The 20,000-nt window shown below is 42.4% G+C and overlaps 1 protein-coding gene and 1 long non-coding RNA gene across 3 annotated transcripts in view; one reads left to right on the top strand and one right to left on the bottom strand.

Annotated features, from left to right (window-relative positions):
- The window catches only part of LOC143033045 (uncharacterized), a 339,843-nt gene that overhangs the window by 49,954 nt on the left and 269,889 nt on the right, over positions 1-20,000 (top strand). The gene's annotated exons all lie outside the window — the stretch shown is intronic.
- LOC143033448 (uncharacterized) lies at positions 9,820-15,730 on the bottom strand. 2 transcript variants are annotated; one of them, XM_076198905.1, is made up of 2 exons: positions 10,495-15,730; positions 9,820-10,230 (listed from the first exon to the last, which is right to left on the bottom strand). In XM_076198905.1, the coding sequence occupies exons 1-2, from the start codon at positions 14,652-14,654 to the stop codon at positions 10,152-10,154; spliced, it is 4,239 nt and encodes a 1,412-aa protein (XP_076055020.1). In that variant the 5' UTR covers positions 14,655-15,730; the 3' UTR covers positions 9,820-10,151. The 2 variants fall into 2 exon arrangements, with proteins under 2 accessions (XP_076055020.1, XP_076055021.1); XM_076198906.1 differs by having other exon boundaries at positions 9,820-10,817; positions 11,424-15,730.

Here is a 20,000-nt window from a genome sequence, read left to right as displayed (position 1 = left end):
TACATCACAAGATATTGAGGCAAATATATCCTTGAATTTTCATACACTAATTAGAATGTAACACTAGAATATATAACATATACGCAGGTATGTTCACCCTTTAAGATATTTGGTTTTTCCTCTCGCTACGAATAAGATAATAAGAGAATGAAAGAGAACGGAAAACACGGTGACTGTTATACGCCGTATGGTAACCCCCTTCCCCTTAAAGACATGAGGCAATACTCGGATGACTCATGCTAATTAGGGAATGCGAGACAGAGTATCAGCTGATACGCTTTCCTTTCCTTTAATATGCTGAGTAACTAAATCATACTCTTGTAGCATTTACCTCCATCGGGTTTAACGTTGATTAACATTCTTCATCTTATGCAAAAATCCTAAAGGGTTATGATCAGTAAACACAAAAACAGGATGTCCGGTTCCTCTCAGATTTATATCAAGATGACTTAGACTAAAGTGTCCTCGACTGTGCTATAGTTTCTTTGGTATGGGAGGAACTTTCTTGAAAAAATAACATATCGGATGGTCAATATCTCTTTCTCCTGAACCAAAATCCCTCCTGCTCCAATATCACTTGCATCCACATACAGTTTAAATGGCTTCTCAAAATCGGAGAGACAAGTATAGGGTCACTTGTCAACATTCTCTTAATTTATACAAAAGCTTCCTCACAATTGGTATCCCACACAAACTTTACATCTTTAGACAGCAATCTAGTCAATGTTAGGGTAACAGTGGAAAAATTCTTACAAAAACTCCTGTAGTATCCACTCATACCTAAAAATCTCAGTAACTCCCTGTGGTTGCTAGGTACAGGACATTCATCGATACTTTTCACTTTAGCATCAGAGGGATTGTACTTTACTTTGACCTACCATATAACCTAAATATTCATATTGAGCTTTAGCAAAATCACTCTTAACTAAATCTATGGTCAGATTGGCGTCGTTTAATCTCTTAAACACATCTGCTATTTGCTTCACATGGTCTTCCCAGTTTTCAGAGTATATGACTTTATCGTCGATATACACTGCACATTCCCTCACACCTGTTAATACTTCATTTATCAGCATCTGGAAAGTACTATTACTATTCTTCATTCCAAATGGCTTTACCCTGTACTGATACAGACCATCCATGGTTGCGAATGCAGATAGCTCCTTAGCTCTTTCCGTTAAACCTATCTACCAGTAACCCTTCAGCAAGTCAAACATACTGACAAAGTTCACACTTCCCAAACAGCCTATACAGTCATCCAATCTGGGTATCGGGTAGGAGTCGCTTTTAGTTACTTGGTTCACCTTCCTAAAGTCTGTGGAAAATCTAAATGATTTGCCACCTGCTTTTTGTACTAATACACATGGAGAACTCCACGCACTGTTATTTTTTCTATTAAGAGATGTTGTTTTATCTGTATAGCATCACCTACGTCAACATCATGTTCTACAACGGTGCACCCTTTGGAGTATTAGAAAATAAAGATTTATACTTATTGATCTCACGGGTAATATCATTCTTCTTATCATTCACTGCTTAGATGGTTCAATTTACACTCTATGTTTTCAAACACTGTCGAATTTTCCAAGTTTTTCCCTTCACACCTGGTAAATTTTCTTTCCTCTCCATTATTCATGTCTTGTTCCGCATTCACTATGCCATAACTCAACTTGCTCATCTCCTCAGGTATTGCAGTATTCTCTACTTCTCTTTCATGGTAAGGTTTGATCATGTTGACACGGCATAATTGTTTTTTCTAACGCCTACCAGGAGGGTTAACAGTACAATTCAAATCTCCCACTCTCTTCTCAATTTTCCAAGGATCACAATAACTTACCTTCAGGGAATCTCCTTGAATAGGTAACATCACTAGAACTTTATCACCTGGTCTAAATTCTCTCGCCCTTGCCTTTTTGTCGTACCACGTTTTCACCTCTTGTTGTGCATCCTTTAAATTCTCTGCAACGAGCTTCCTTGCATTTATCAACCTATTCTTGAATTCTGATACATATGATAACAAATGTGGTTCATCACTCTTGCCAAAGCCACTTCTCTTTCATCATGCTCAAAGGACCTATTACATCGTGGCCATACACCATTTCAAATGGACTAAATCCAATCGATTCTTGTACTGCATCCCTAATTGCAAATAAAGCCAGTGGAATACCTTCATCCCAATCTATTCCGAGTTCCTCACAATATACTCTGAGAATATTCTTAAGGGTTTGGTGGAATCTCTCCAGACTACCCTGGGAATGTGGATGGTATGCACTAGATAACCTATGTTCAATGTGCAGGCCTCTTAATATTTTCTTGAACATGCCGGAAATAAAGTTACTTCCTCTATTAGATTAGATTACTTCCGGGAGTCCTACCCCCAAAAATATTTCATCAACACTCACTTAATTCCTGGCATGAATACTCCGGAGTGGAATAGCTTCTGGAAATCTAGTGACAATACACATTATAGTTAACAAATATGAATTTCCTTTCCGGGTTCTCGGTAAAGGTCCATCACAGTCAATTATGATTCTTCTGAATAGTTTGCAAAATGCAGGTATGGGCTTAAATGGTGCTTGCGGGATTACCTGATTTGGTTTACCCACTCTTTGACATATGTCGTAAGTTTTACAAAACTCATCAACTCTTTAAATTTGGCCAATAAAAATGAGTCAACAGCTTCTCAGCTGTTTTTTTTAACTCCTAAGTGTCCTGCCAGACTAGATTCATGGGACATGGCTATCAATGTATGCCTATATTTCTTTGGTACCACTATTTGTCGTTTCAACTTCCAGTGATCCGTTACGGGTACAATCGCAGGTCTCCACTTTCTCATTAACACATTATCACTGAGATAGAATCCAGTAGAACTGTCATCAGACACATTATTTTCATTTGCCTCTCTAAAGCATTCCTTCAAAATAGGATCACCACACTGGGCATCAATAAGTTCCTTCCTGTTAATATTAAAATCAGGAACTATCACCAATTACAATTCTATACTTTTATCTTTCACATGCTTAGGTTCCTCTCTCTCGTCAAATATATCACCTAGACCCATATCCTCATCACAAATTTCTTTATTCCTCATCATAGCACTGGTCACTACACAAGCTGGATAAATTCTCTGGATACCTCTATTAACTGTAGTCTCTATATCACTCTCTTTGATTGCATTCACTCTACCTCCGCTTAGAGAATCCTTACTTTCTGCGGCTGGAATCTCTCTTCCATTTCCATAGTCACTTCGGACCTCCTTCTGAAGTTCAATATCTAAGACATCTCCTGTAGGCTGTAATTTGACGGAGTTAGGGGAATATTGTATATCCATATTCTCATTCTTTATACTCTCAAGGGGTTTAGAAATCATTCTTGGTTCTGGGACCACTTTATCTCCGGCCAAGTCATTACCCAACAACATCTCCACACCATTTATGGGAAGTTCTTCACTAACTCCCACTTTCACATTGCCACTAACATAACCAGTATCAATATCTACGTAGTGCAACGGGACATTTATTCTAGCACCCAAACCTCTCACTCTAGCCTCCTCAAAAGTATATGAACATTCAGTCCACTCCAGTGTCTCTCTGAGGACTAGACTTTGGTTTACTCCAGTATCACTTAGGATTTTTTTTGTTTCTTAGATCCAACAGGTAGAAAAATTGTCGCCACGGTGATGAATGTTTGGAAACTACCAACACTCATCTCTTTCACCTTAGACTCCAAGCCTAAATTCCTTTGTGGTTCCTTCCACGCCACAGTTAAACCATCAGATTTGGATACTTTTCTACAATGATACTGCACATGACCATTTTTACCGAACCCGCAACATCTTACATGTGACCTCTCCTGCTTATTCACATAACCAGTGAAATTATGCTGATGTCTCACAGGACCATATCGGGGTGGGCTCCTAGGTTTGTTTCTATCTTGACTCTGTGGAACATAATTAAGCTGTGATCTTTGAGATTGTAGCGATCTTGTTTAGAATCCCAGTATCCTCCTCTTTGATTATTCTTTTTTATAAGTATGACCCACATTCTTTATTCTATCTTGTTTGTGGTTCACCCGCTACGTACGCATTCTGTGCATCACAGGCAATTGACCAGCTAACCTTGCTGCCTCCGTTACACTTATTAATCTGGTTTCAACATATTTCATATTTAATATCAGGGTGAACAATATCTGTAAAGTGCTCCAACAAGACCAACTGTCTCATTCCCTCAAATTTTTCTACTTCCTCCGATTTATACCATCGGTCAAACCTCATGCTACACTCCCTAGCCAATTCACTATAGGTTTCTTCATTAATTTTCTTTATGTTCCTGAATCTCCTCCTATACACTTCAGGTGCCAATTCTACTATTCTGAGTGCAGCTTCTTTCACTTTCTGATAATCTACAGATTCCTCCTCAGTCAAACATGCAAAGGTCTTCCTCACCTTTCCTTTGAATTATGAAAAGGAGCACAACAGCTACAGATAACAGCACCAGCAAGGACAAAATATTTATTTCAGTTCCTAACCCTAGATACGCACCATTAATTAGTAATTTTTTAAAGAACACCAGAATAAATTTAGTAACATCAGCGGGGAAGAGAATTAGTGAGTTTACCAGAAATACAGAAATTTTGCAAGAAAATAAAAGTGTTGTTTACATAATTCCTTGTACAGGTTGTGAGAAAGTTTATATCGGTGAGACAGGACGCGGCATGGACAGAAGGTTAGAAGAACACAAGAGGGATGTGAAACATCACAGAACATCAAATGCCCTAGTAGTTCATATCGATAAAGAAAATCATTTGCCAAACTGGAAGGAAGCCCACGTTCTACATAGGAAAATGTGAAAAAAGAAAAGGAAAGCTTTGGAGGCGGCACACATTGCCACCGAGAAAACCACAAATTCTCGTAAGGGGTTTATGTCCTGGGCTCAAACGTCCGCACAACTGGCGGTCGGCGAGTGTGGGGGGACAACGTGACCGGGGTGAGGTCACGCAGGGTCGTCAGATCACCATGTAAGCTGTTGACGGACTTTAATTCTTATTCTGTATTCAGTCCACTGAGGAAGGCCCAAGAGGTCGAACCGTCTGGTTCTGAATAAAGCTCCATACTCTAGCCTTAACTTTTCATTTTGCCACCTCACCTCCATATTTGTCTGTCTTTACATATACATATATATATATATATATATATATATATATACATATACATATATATGTACGCAAATACACACACACACATACATGTATATATGTACACACACATAGACATATATATATATATATATATATATTTATATATATATATATATATATATATATATATATGCAATAAAATCACTAGGAGCGTGTGTTCACAAATGCGTAAATAACCACTAGGAAAAGTAAACTAACGAAGCAGAGCGCTTTCGTGTAATTACATCTTCAGTGCAGATACAAGGAAGGAATTATTCTTAATGCCTTCTTTGTATCTGCACTGAAGATGTAATTACACGAAAGCGCTCTGCTTCGTTAGTTTACTTTTTCCTAGTGGTTATTTACGCATACACACACACACACACACACACACACACACACACACACACACATATATATATATATATATATATATATATTTGTGTGTGTGTGTGTGTGTGTGTGTGTGTGTGTGTGTGTGTGTGTGTGTGTGTGTGTGTGTGTGTGTGTGTGTGTGTGTGTGTGTGTGTGAATAACCTCTGGGAAAGAAAAACTATATGAAGGAGAGAGTTTTTGTATGTTAAATGTTCAGTGTGATATACATGGAAGGGATTAGAAGAATATATATATGTATCTACAGAGAAATGTGGGAAGGTAATTAGGTGGGACCCCAGTCTTGCTTTGGAACCCCCTGGAGTGAAGTAGGGGACAAATTATGCATTAGGCTAGACCCCATAGAGACTGATGGGGTCGTCTCGAGGGCACATGAGGCCACTTATGATTCAGGTATTACATTCTTAATGCTTTACATATTTGTTGGCAGAAAAAGATTCAACTTTTATCAACCGTAGTGTAAATTTATATCATGATCCTGGGTGGTGTGGATCAAACTACATTCAATTAAGTTTCTTACCACCATATTGTCAATAAATGAAATGGATTGGGCGATGCTCCAATCAACATGATCATTATATATTTCAATATGTTTGAGTAGGGCACTAGAATTGTTTCCATCTCTTACCCTTTTCTTGTGCTGTTCAGTCCTCATGTTTAGGGGTTTGGCAGTTTGACCTATATATATTTTATTACACATCTTGGCGAACTTATATTACATATGATAGGACTATGATCTTTACTAATGTTCCGATGATTTTTTGTTGGTGACTTGTGGTCAGTTCAAGACCCTCAACCACCCTATTCCATAACAAACAAGTTTCCCAACCTGCGAAATGTGCGTTACAGGTTGTTTCATTGTCATTTAGCTGTTGGTCATAACAACCCATTTATTTGGGTCGAGTTTCGAAGCCTCGGAACCGACTCGACGTCGTGGCCAGCTAAGTATGAAGGAATGAGTTGGAATAAAGCAGCCAAAATCTTCGGTTGCCTTCTTAACCTCGGCTATCACAAGCTATCTAAGCTTGCTATAGCAGTGGTACAATATCAAAGGAAAATCCCCGGCCAACGTAGACAAACTCTGCATGAACCTTCGTTTGATACCGGGGTTTGACGGCGCGACCCAATCGGTAGAGGAGTGGTTGGAGAAGTTAAAATTGGTGTGCTGGCTCCGTGGGTTACCGATCTACATAACTTTTCAGTGGAGTCACGTTCTTCGCGCCGCCTAGCTGTGGTATTTGAAGGGCTACCAGACGGCGGCCTGTGCTGTGCCTTTGTGGCCGGCCTTCCTGAATCCGCTTGCCTCGTCCTGAAAGTTGGGTCGCGTCTTGAAGACATGGATCTCAATGAACTTGCGGCCCGTGCACGAGCCGTCCAGGCGGAAGAAGACGTCGCGACAGCGACGGCGTCAGTCTCTAGTCGGCAACGACACAGGGTGGCCTCGTCATCTGCTGCTGTTCTGTGTCGAGCCTGTAATCAGCAGAACCATTATGCTCGGGACTGCTTGGCACATCACGTTTGGCGCCGCGGAAGACGCGAAGACACACGCTGTTATAGATGTGGGTAGCCAGGCCACACCGCCTCGTCGTACCCGGGAAAAGGATTGTGAAAGGAGGAACCGGTGAAAGCCTCCTCTCTGAATTATTAATGGATAATGCGCTGCCAAGAACGTGAGTATTAGTGAACGGTAGTAACTGTAACGTCCTTATTGGCACCGGCTGTACCAAGTGCAATGTACATACCCCCATGCGTTTGCGCTGGACGTAAGAGATTGTCCACGTGACTACGGTCAGTGGTAAACGATATCAGTGTATGGGGATAATCAAGGTACAGATACAACTATTTCCAGGCATATCTGTGATTGTGAGCATTTGTAGTGTTATTTAAAGTTCTTAATTATGTTTTCATTTTATGCATGAACTGTGGAAGCTGATGGTGCGTTCGCCAAAAGATGTGCGGTTTTGTATAAAAAACTGTGAGGGTTCAGCTACATTAGTTACTGGAGAAATCGGAGATATTAACTAAAAGGACCTTAAAGTGATTTATGACTCGAAAGTAAACATATGGATAGTGTCGTGGAAGTGGTGCGGGGACGCAGGGTTGTCGTGGGTTTAAAATACTGCCTCGTAATATACAGTGCTTCGGGAGGCTCGTCAGGAATACGAGAATGAGCTCAGTTGGTGGATTGAGAATGGTTGGCTGGTCCCATTCAATGAGTATGTTCACGGACGGTAAAAGGAACCATTCCTATTATGGCGGTAATAGTACAGACGCTAAAAGTCTGTTTTACGACAGAGGTAGTTTACCGATACAGTACTATGTCAAAAAGTAACGGCGTTGCTTCCACCCCTGCAAACAAAAATTTCCGGTACAAAGTCAGGTTGCTCGGCATAGACGAGGTGAACCAAGAGCGTTGCTCTACGTACGACAACATCCTCTTCAGTGTCAGGGATCCCGTGAGGATTTGGCATCCCAGCTGGCGCTGTAATGCAAAGAGCTCAATGGGCACGGTAACAAGAGTGGTATCAGTTCAGAACGTGGAGGTGGAGGGGATGGCTCGCCACGTGCTCGACGTTTGACTAACATAAGAACACAAGGATGAATGAGACTACAAGAGACCAAAAGACCTACACTAGGCCGTTCCATGTCCATTACCACCTATTATCACCATCCACAATGTTATCTAACACTTCTTTAAAACAACCGATAGTTTCAGCACTCACTACACGGTTCTTACGTTTATTCCATTTGTTAACAGTTCTATTGGTAAACCAGTTTTTGCCTATTTTCTTCTTCATTCCAAATTTGTCTAACTTAACCCCTTCCCCCCCAAAAAACATACACACACACACACACACACACACACACGTACACACAGTTGTAGCGATTACGGCCGCCACTGCGGAAATCCGGATTTGAATTTCGACCAGGGCTAAAATAATTTCAGTATCGCTGCGCTGCGAGTCATTACTCCAACTCTCGTGGGCGGGGTGTTGTGGGTATGTGTGCATGTAAGGTCACTGTACTACCAATAGATCAGTCATATATGAGCTTTGAGCTCTCTTCCGGGAGAGAAATAGCTGTCGATCACAAGCCCAAAACGTGATTCAATAACATGGTGAATCACACACACACACACACACACACACACACACACACACACACACACACACACACACACACACACACACACACACACACACACACACACACACACCACACACACTCACGCAGACACAACATACGCACACACACACACACACACACACACACACACACACACACACACACACACACACACACACACACACACACACACACACACTCACACACACACACATATACACACACACGGGCACACACACATACACACACACACACACACACACACACACACACACACACACACACACACACACACACACACACACACACACACACACACACACACACACACACACACACACACACACACACACACATACACACACAATTTACAAAGCCACGTGAAAATAAATTTGTAGTAAAACCACTGGGAAATAAAATACCCAGTCCGAACGTTTTACTCTAGTTCTAAGACATCACCAGGGAATGTCTTGAAAGTAGTCGAAAAGGTTCGGACTAAGTTTCTTACATCCTTGTGGTTCTTTGCACACACACACACACACACACACACACACACACTCTCACACACACACACACACACACACACACACACGCACACACACACACACACACACACACACACACACACACACACACACACACACACACACACACACACACACACACACACACACACACACACACACACATATATATATATATACATATATGCATACATTATATATACAATATATGTGTATATATTTATACAATATATATGTATATGTATATGTTTATACAGTATATATGTATATGTACAATATATATGTATATGTATATGTTTATACATATACATATATATATGTGTGTGTGTGTGTATATATATATGTATATACATATATATATGTATATACATATATATACATTGTGAGGGCAAACGAGGAACTATGTTCTCCCGGCCCTGAAAAGTAATACCAGTTCGGGTGCTACTGGATCTGCTGGGGCTTTAATCAAACATCAAAAGGAATCAATGGATTTAAAAGAGTTAACGAATACAATAAACCATCAAACTGTACAATACAAGGTTGTAGAATGGGAACATCTAATACGAGGTGCTCAACACCTCCGTATCGTAACAACAGTAGCGATGTCCGGATGCGTATGGACGAACCGTTCCGGCCCAATCGGGTGCGGCGTGTCTTGAGAACAGCAAAGGTGAGGAGACCCGACGTCGAGTAGCCTGCGACTGGAGTAATGAAGACTTGGGATTGGCGTGGCAGTGGGTAGTCTTCGCAGGACGTCTTCTGACCAAGTTCTATTCGACGTTGGGGAGGAGGGGTATATATACCCCTGAAACTGCCGACGTGGCCGCTCCGCGCAGGCGCAGTCTTCTCGGGCTTCAAAAGTTCGAAGCCGACTCGCTCGTTGTACTGGCGCGCAAACAAGCCGATTCGCCGAGGTGGGGAGCCAAACGACTATCAGTGCAGCCGCGATGAATTGACTTGTGGCCGGGGGAAGGGGGATGGGCCCTTACACCACCCCCGGGACAAGAATCTACTAGGAGTAGATTAAAACAAAATTAATGGTAACTCAAGAGGATGAAAGGAAAAATAAAACCTAGCCAGGATTTAAGATCTACTTAGGAGGTCCGCACCTAGATTGTCTTTTCCAGCAATGTGGACAACTCTAAATTTATAGGCCTGAAGGGCCAAAGCCCAACGAAGGAGACGGTCATTCTTTCCTTTGAAAGTAGCTAAATACAAGAGAGGTTTGTGATCAACTTCTAACACAAACTCTTTGCCACGGAGATAATAATCAAACCTGGAGATGGAGAAAACGACCGCAAGACATTCACGCTCGATGGTGGAGTATCTCTTCTCACGATCCAGAAGTTTCCTACTGGCATATGCGACGGGATGTGGGCATTCATCGTGATACTGGAGTAAAACAGCCCCCAGACCATAAAGAGAGGCATCGGTCCTAAGGACGAAAGTCAGCTTAGGATCGGGCAACCGCAAGATGGGTTGAGAAGATATGGCAGCTTTCAAATGGCAGAAACGGTCCAAGAGGTCTTCGGTCCAGGGGAGAGGTTCAGGGCTAGTCTTCCGTAGTAGATCAGATAAGGGGCCGGTGTAGTCGGAGGCCTGAGGAATAAACAACTTATAAAAGGAGATCAGACCAAGGAAGGTCCTAAGTAACTTCTTACTGGGTGGTGGAGGAATGCGGGTTATGGCCTCAATCTTGGTATGTTGAGGTTTTAAAGAGGTTCCATCTAAAATAAAGCCAAGGTATTTGATGGAAGAAACTCCAAATCTACACTTCGAAGGCTTGACAGTCAGATGGTGGTCCCGTAGCCGTTCGAAGACGCGATTTAGAGCTTCGAGATGTCGATCCCAGCTTTTGGAAAAAACAAAGACGTTGTCAAAATAAAAGCACACATTTGATAAATTATCTAATACTAGTCTCATCAGGCGGATGTATGTAGCACTTGCCGTTACCAGACCAAAGGGCATTCGGCAGAATTCCATCAAACCTAGATGAGTGGGAAAGGACGTTAGGGCTTTGGCTTTGTCTGAAAGAGGTACTTGGTAATATGCCTTGCAGAGGTCCAGTTCACTAAAGTACCTAGCCCCAGAGAATTTGTACAAATCTTCTTCCATGCTGCAGGTTGGTTCAGCATGGAATACTGTGACAGAGTTTAGTTGGCGATAATCTATGGCCATCCTATAGGATCCATCAGTTTTTCTTACCATGACGACAGGCGAAGAATGAGGAGAGGAGGATCGTTGGATAATCCCTTGACGGAAGAGGGTTTCAACTTCTTTCTCGAAGACAGGTCTAAGGTGGATTGGCACTGGGTACACTTTGGCTTGTACTCTGTCAGTAGTGGTAAGTTGTATATCATGAGTTATAGTGGATGTACATCCGGGCTCGTCTGAGAAAACATCTTTATACTCACCCATTAGAATCTGAAGTTGGACTAGCTGATCCGGGGCGAGTTGTCCCACTTCAGGTTTATCAGTTGAAGGGGAGAGGATCATGCCGTCAGGTGTCAAAGGCAACTGTGAAAGAAGATCACACGGATCCCCTTCATCAACGATGGATACCTTCTCTTTCCCTGGGGCGGAAAGCTCTTCTATGGCGGAAATCTCATCCATCAGTTCCAATTGCTGCACCTGGGCCCTGCGGTGATATCTTTTTAAAATGTTAGCATGGTAAAGTCTCTGTCCTCGAGGGGTCTCTATTACGTAATTCGCTTCACCACGTCTCTCCAATACGTTGTAGGGTCCATTCCAAGTGACGAGGAGTTTACTTGTATCACTAGGCAGGAGTACTAGAACTTCATCACCTGGTTTAAATTGACGGTTTTGAGACTTCAGATCGAAGTACGCCTTGTACCGGGAACTGCTGATGTCGGCTTGTTGCGCAGCCATTTGAGAACATTCTGCCAGCTTGTCCTGTAGTTCTATTACATATTGGAAACTGGACCTCTCTTCCTCGTGGAGGGTACGGTTTTCCCACAGATCTCTTAAAACTGTGAGTGGGCCTCTAACAGACCGACCGTACAATAACTCGAAGGCTGAAAACCCTGTCCTGTCGCTCGGGAGTTCTCTGAGGGCAAACAAAGTTGGTATTAGATACCTGTGCCATTCACGGGGCTTCTCAGCACACAATTTACGAAGAATAGCCTTCAAGGGGCCATGTAGTCTCTCAATCCTTCCATTTCCACTAGGATGGAAGGGAGTGGTGAAGATAGGTTTCACGCCCAACATTCGGTGGAGTTCCTTCATTAAATTAGACGTGAATTGGGTACCTCTGTCTGAAAGTATTTCCCGGGGAATACCAACTCTCGAGAAAATAGTTAACAAGGCCTCAGCGACCGAAATAGAGTCTATATCTTTTAAGGGAACTGCTTCAGGAAATCCAGTGGCAAAATCTATCAAGGTAAGAATGTACCTGTGTCCATCGGAAGATGCTGGAGAAAGGGGTCCAACCAAGTCTATGGCAACACGGGCGAAAGGTTCAGTGACGATGGGCATGGGTTGTAATGGGACTGGTGGTACTCGTCCCTTCGCTGAGAAGCGTTGACATTTGTCACAAGACCGACAGAAGGTTCTGATGTCGGTTCCCATACCAGGCCAGTAAAATTGTTCTGCTACCTTTAATTCAGTCTTCCGGTGAGAGAAGTGTCCAGCTAAAGGGCTCTCATGAGCAATGGAGAGGATAACAGGGCGACAATCACGGGGAACAACCAATGTAGACTTTCCTACCTTATCAGGGCGATTAGAAGTTAAACATTTCCGATAGAGGAGACCGTCCGTCTTGACAAACTGGTAAGTAGACCCGTTCCTCGTTCGGTCTATTTCTCCCGAGGCTGCTTTTGCTCTAGCGGCAGAGAGTGTCTCACACGAGGACTGGAGTAGACTGAAGTTGTCGGGCGTCACCGAGAGAGGTTGTAGGGCAGGCAGAGCTAAGGGGTGAATCCGTTTCATTTTGCCGGCTCGGGTCTGGACTGCACATACCAGGTGCTTGGGAGAGGGTGTAGCAGTTTGTGTCGGGCGTGGAATTGCGGAGTCATCAGCTGGAGAGGAACATTCAGATATATTAGGATCTTTAACGCCTGGAACGTTACCAATTAAGACACTAGCAAATTTGATGGGTGCTCTGACGACGTCGGTCCATCCCTCGTAATAAGGACATCGAAGGTAACAAGAAACCAGAGGAAAGGCATCTACTCGGCCCAAGTAGTCGGCAACATAGACTTTCTTGCAACTCGGGACATCTATATCTGGTAGCATCTCATCTGATACGACTACGCAGGAACAGCCGGTGTCCCGGATTATAGTAGACACCCAGGCCCCATTGATGGTACCAGAGGCCTGGAAGTGAGGGACTGTTCTATCAGACAGGCAAAACCCTACCTTATATGGCTGCGTAGTTGACGTGCCTTCTTTGAAAGTGCGGGGATTCCTAGGGCAACGAGGCCGAATGTGTCCAATTTCTCCACAACCGTGACATGTCAAAGGTGGAGGGTCCTTTCGGCCGCTAGACGGATTCGGGGTCACCGTGGTTACCTTAGGCGGCTTAGGTGGTCGAGAGAACTTCTTTGCATTTGGAATCGAGGTTCGAGGAAGATTAGGGTGGGCTGACGTCCAATCGTCAGCCAAACGAATGGCCTCGGTTAACGTAGAGGGTCGTCGTTCCTTGATGAAAGCACGCAAGTCTGGATGGAGGGAAGACAAAAACTGGTCAAGTATCATAAAGTCTTTCAAATCATTGAAAGTATTCCCTACCTCTGAGGAATCTAACCACGCCTGGAATAGTCTGGTTAGTTGAAATGAGAACTGAAGAAAAGTTTCTCCTGGAGAAATCTTGGCATTCCGAAAGTCTACGCGGTAACCATCAGGAGTCTTGTTAAAACCTGACAATAAAGCTTTCTTCAGTAGCTCATAGTTCTTAGTTATCTCTGGGGAGAGAGATATGTACATATCAGCTGCCTTTCCCGTAAGTAAGGTACCCAGTCTCACGGCATAGCTGTCTGAACTCAGCTTAAGTAGTTCTGCAATTCTCTCAAAACGGTTAAGGTAAGAGGCGATATCTTCCCCCTCTTGTAATAGAGGGAGCTGGGGACGACTTACCGAATCATGTGGAGTCGCGGTAGGTTGCTTTGTCGCCGTGATACGAGCTAGCTCTAGCTCCTTTTCCGCTTCAATCTTGGCCTTCTCCTTTTCCGCTTCAATCTTGGCCTTCTCCCTCTCTGCTTCAATCTTGGCCTTCTCCCTCTCTGCTTCAATCTTGGCCTTCTCCGCTTCAATTTCAGCTAAGCGGGTCTTGTGCTCAATTTCCTCCTTCTTGGCTCGTCGCTCTTTTTCACGTTCTTCTCGTTCAATAGCTTGCTGTTCTATGACGTATTTGCCGATATCTCCTCCTGCGAGGCCTAAAGCTATAGCCTGTTCCTTAAGCTCCTGAACAGATATCATATTGACGAGAATAAGTAACGAATAAGGCACAAGTCAATGATTATGATACAAGACAAACAAGATACGTGTTAACGAACAAGAGAAAAAGATACGTGTCAATGAATAAAACAAATAAGATACGTGACAATGACTAAAGACAAACTGCACAACCAAGGGACATCAAATAACACCGAAAGTAAATGAAATAAGTAAAATTAAGCAGAAGCAAAAATACAAGGGACGTAAATGCATCAAACAAATACAAGCTGTAAGACAAGAAACATTACTCGCTTAAAGCAAATGGAACAATTTTACCCACTTCAAAACGCCACAACGTAATGTACGTATTAATACACACGTAAACAGCTATGAAACAATCAAAACCTCAAAGCACAAGAGGACTCACTTCCGGGCCACAGACAGTGAGTGCGCGTTCAAAGCGACTTAGAGCCCAGCAAACACTTGTAGCACCAATCCTGGCAAGGTCGCCAGAAATGTGAGGGCGAACGAGGAACTATGTTCTCCCGGCCCTGAAAAGTAATACCAGTTCGGGTGCTACTGGATCTGCTGGGGCTTTAATCAAACATCAAAAGGAATCAATGGATTTAAAAGAGTTAACGAATACAATAAACCATCAAACTGTACAATACAAGGTTGTAGAATGGGAACATCTAATACGAGGTGCTCAACACCTCCGTATCGTAACAACAGTAGCGATGTCCGGGTGCGTATGGACGAACCGTTCCGGCCCAATCGGGTGCGGCGTGTCTTGAGAACAGCAAAGGTGAGGAGACCCGACGTCGAGTAGCCTGCGACTGGAGTAATGAAGACTTGGGATTGGCGTGGCAGTGGGTAGTCTTCGCAGGACGTCTTCTGACCAAGTTCTATTCGACGTTGGGGAGGAGGGGTATATATACCCCTGAAACTGCCGACGTGGCCGCTCCGCGCAGGCGCAGTCTTCTCGGGCTTCAAAAGTTCGAAGCCGACTCGCTCGTTGTACTGGCGCGCAAACAAGCCGATTCGCCGAGGTGGGGAGCCAAACGACTATCAGTGCAGCCGCGATGAATTGACTTGTGGCCGGGGGAAGGGGGATGGGCCCTTACATACATATATATATGTATATACATATATATACATATATATTATATATACACATGTATATATATATACAGTATATACACAGCAGGTCCGCTTCACGAAATCGTAGACCCCTCCTCCACGTCCCATCATGCAGAAAAAGAGAGAGAGAGAGAGAGAGAGAGAGAGAGAGAGAGAGAGAGAGAGAGAGAGAGAGAGAGAGAGAGAGAGAGAGAGAGAGAGAGAGAGAGAGAGAGAGAGAGAGAGAGAGAGAGAGAGAGAGAGAGAGAGAGAGAAGGCGGGGGAAAATCCCTTCGGGCTCCGTCAAAATATCATTCGCATATAAACATCCTTTATCCTCCATCCCCCATCCCTCTTTTCTTGAATAACATTATCATCCAAACACAGGCATTGTCCACTCATCCCTATCTCCTTCCTTGTTCAACAGATATTTCCTCTTTCTCAACGGGGAGAAATAATACTGCCACCGAGTGTTCCCACTGGAGTCGTAAAACGAAACTAAAACGGGATGTAGGATAGGACTAGGAATCCTACCCTCATTTCTAAAAAAGCAAGATATATATATATATATATATATGTATATATATATATATATATATACATACATATATATACATATATATATATATATATATATATATATGTATATATATATATATATATATATATATATATATATATATATATATATATATATATATGTGTGTGTGTGTGTGTGTGTGTATGTATAATATATATATATATGTACATATATATATATATATATATATATGTGTGTATGAATATATATATGTATATATATACATTATATAGATATGTATATATATATATATATATACATATATATATGTTTATATATTTGTACAACATTGAATGGTTCCCATTGATTAAATACATTTCAACAACCACAATACACTTTAATTCTAAGCCATCAAGGACCGACATGCAGAAATTGAAATGCGGTACTGCCAAGGACTCGAACCCAGCATCTACATGACAATTGCCGTAGGAACTTACCAACTAGGCTCTATTGATAGCCTAGTTGGTAAGTTACTACGGCACTTGTCAGTACTGCATTTCAATTTCTGCATGTCGGCCTTTGATGGCTTAGAATTAAAGTGCATTGTGGTTGTTAAATGTATATATATATTTATATATATATATATATATATATTTATATATATATATATATATATATGTATATATATACATATATATATATGTATATTTTGGTTGAAGTCAACTGCGCTGATAGATTTGACTATCTTCAAATGAAGGTTCTTCAATTTATAAAAAGGATTCCTTTTCTTCGTGGTTCAGATTATGAACGAAATCATCCATAGTGTAATGAGATGCGCTGATGTGTGCCGACAATTGTATTCTTGAGGATGTAACAGTGTGAAACTGTTGAACAAATACACCGAAAACTTCAGTTTTTTCGCCTCACTAGGAGGCTTCTTCAGGGTGAGAGGACTTCATGATGAATTGAGGAGGTCTACTATTCATGAAGTCGTGGAGAAGAATGAAGCAAGCATCTGGGTGTGGGCCTTATAAAGGAGGTATAAGGCTCAGGCTGATTGGCTCGGGAGGAGTGTTGAACGCTGATTGGTCGCTGGGTTCTCGTTCTGATCCCGACCTGAGCCAACCTAGCACGCAGCTCTGGTGACCCGGCTCGGGCGTAATGCTGGCTGCTGATTGGCCGAGCGGTGTCGCCCGTGATCCTGGGTGAAGGGAAACAGCTCTGGATTGTCTCCTAGTAACGCGACGTGTTGACCGAGGTTCTTGATCTAGGGGAACCGACTCACCTGAGCTAGGAAGAGGGGCTCAAATTTCTTGTGGTGGTTGTTCGTGGTGGGGCTGGAGTTCATGGTGCTCATAGGGGTGGGCTGAGGGAAGTATGTAGTCGGAAGAGACTTGCACATTAATGTTAGGGTGTCGGGAGGTGATGGCTACGGCTTCTGCAATTTGCATCTTTCTAAAGTTCGATTCTTTGAGGAGGATGGTGGTGGAATCGATCAATTTTTGTAGGGGCGGCTTCTGATCGTGATGATCGATGTAATGTTGAAAAATAGCTCCCTGGTTTCTATGGTATAAAAGGCGCCTTCTTGAGGTGGTGGGGGTTCTACCGATGTAAGTATTGGAGCCGTCACAGCGGCTCTCCTGACAAGGAAGGGGAGACGTTTCTGTTCATTTTTCTTGCATGTAAAGGTTAGACAGGAGTTACTCTGGAAGGCCGTCAATAAGCTGTTGGCGTCCTCGTCAAAGGAGATTGTGATGAAAAAGTCATCAATGTACTTGGCATAGAGTCCAGGGGGAGGATAATGGTTGAAGACTTTCTTCTCCACTTGTGCCATATACATGTTGGTAAAGAGGACACCAAGGGCAAAGAGGACACCAAGGGGTCCCCCCTTGGTGTCCTCTTTGCCAACATGTATATGGCACAAGTGGAGAAATATATATATATATATATATATATATATATATATATATGTATATATATATAATTTACATACATATATATACATACATATATATACATATATATATATATAAATATATATATATATATACATATATCATATATGAGAGAGAAGATGGGTTGGGAATAAATTTGTTATCCTAACGTTACGACCATTATGATCATCAGAGGACTGGCTATATTACACTTAGATCACAAGTTTTGTACTCGTACCGAAAGGGGACCCGACAAGTTACGAGCGGTTATTTGTATCAGATACTCTCTTTGATTAACGATTTGATCATAGGGACATTTGCCTTCTTCGGAATGCAGATGAATTCATCTCTGCCGTTGCTTCCACTGTTGATAATATACGAAGACTCAACCGTCTTCCTCAATTTCTTTTCAAGTCCCTCGTGTAGTATTTCTACTTAGCTCTAGTCAAGTTCGTGTTATCAATGGTTTAGATGACGAGCCAATGAGTAAGAATTCCTATGCCGATTTAGATTGTTTTTAGGTTCTTTCAAATCTTTTTTAATCCCTCGACCTGACTCGCCGAAGTATGATGAGGGACAGCCGCTGCAAGGATTACGGTAAATGACAATGATGTTATTATGATGATCAACATGCTTTTTACAGATTTTTCCTATCTCTTTGGAATATATCTAAGCTATACTTATTCCATCGTTCATTAAATAATTATCAATAGCTCCGGTATTCATAGAATTGTGGACAGTTATGAGTTGCGACTTATTTTTTCCCGGGGCCTGGACATTTCATCCTTCATAGATCTTCCTGGCCTCATTGCTTTGTCGATCAAGCCTTGGTGGTACGTTAATCAATTTATGCCCAGCCTATCTTCATTTACCCTTCCACACCTAGTACTCTCTTCGATCTCTCGTTTCTCTTACTTTGTTTAATTTGTATAATTTCGTCCATCTAAGGACGCAGCCGACGTGGACGTCTGCTGTTTCCAGGTAGCTCCACGTGTCGTAAGTCTGCCTTAATGAGTGAAAAATATTAGTTGTGTGGCTGACGTATCCTGGTCTGGACAGGTACTGTTTGTAGCTACTTGTCCATTTATTTTTTTTACCTATGTGTCGTGATACCTGTAAAGCCTCTTATCTTTAATGAGACAAAATTAAAGAGGCGTGTTCCTGTATATGAGAGATATTATATATATATATATATATATATATATATATATATATATACCTCAAGTTTTCCGATGTTGATGGCTTAGAATTAAAGTGAATAGTGGTTGATAAATGTAAATCTGTTCACTGGGACCCATTCAATGTTGCGCACGCACACACACACACGCACACACACACACACACACACACACACACACACACACACACACACACACACACACACACACACACACACACACACACACACTCGGTGGCACAGTTGGTAGAGCGCTGAACTGGGAAGCAGAAGTGCTCCCAGTAACCAGTTCGAATCCTGCCCAGGGCCGAAATTATTTCGGTATCGCTGTGCCTCGGGTCGTTACTCTGACTCTCGTGGGCGGGGAGTTGGGTGTGTGTGTGTGTGCAAGGTCATAGCATTACTCATAGATCGGACCTACGAGCTCTGAGCTCTCTTCCAGGAGGGAAATAGCTGTCGATCACGAGTCCAACACGTGATCCAAAGACCAAGTGAATACACACACACACACACACACATACACACAAACATACACACACACACACACACGCACACACACACATACACACACACACACACAAACGCACACACACACACACAAACACACACACACAAAACACACACATATATATATATAT

This window comes from Oratosquilla oratoria, chromosome 15, assembly GCF_046742065.1.
Source record: "Oratosquilla oratoria isolate Oo_2021 chromosome 15, ASM4674206v1, whole genome shotgun sequence".
Taxonomy (NCBI): Eukaryota; Metazoa; Arthropoda; class Malacostraca; order Stomatopoda; family Squillidae; genus Oratosquilla; species Oratosquilla oratoria.
Note: the sequence above shows the minus strand (reverse complement) of the source record. Positions and strands in the feature narration are given on the sequence as shown.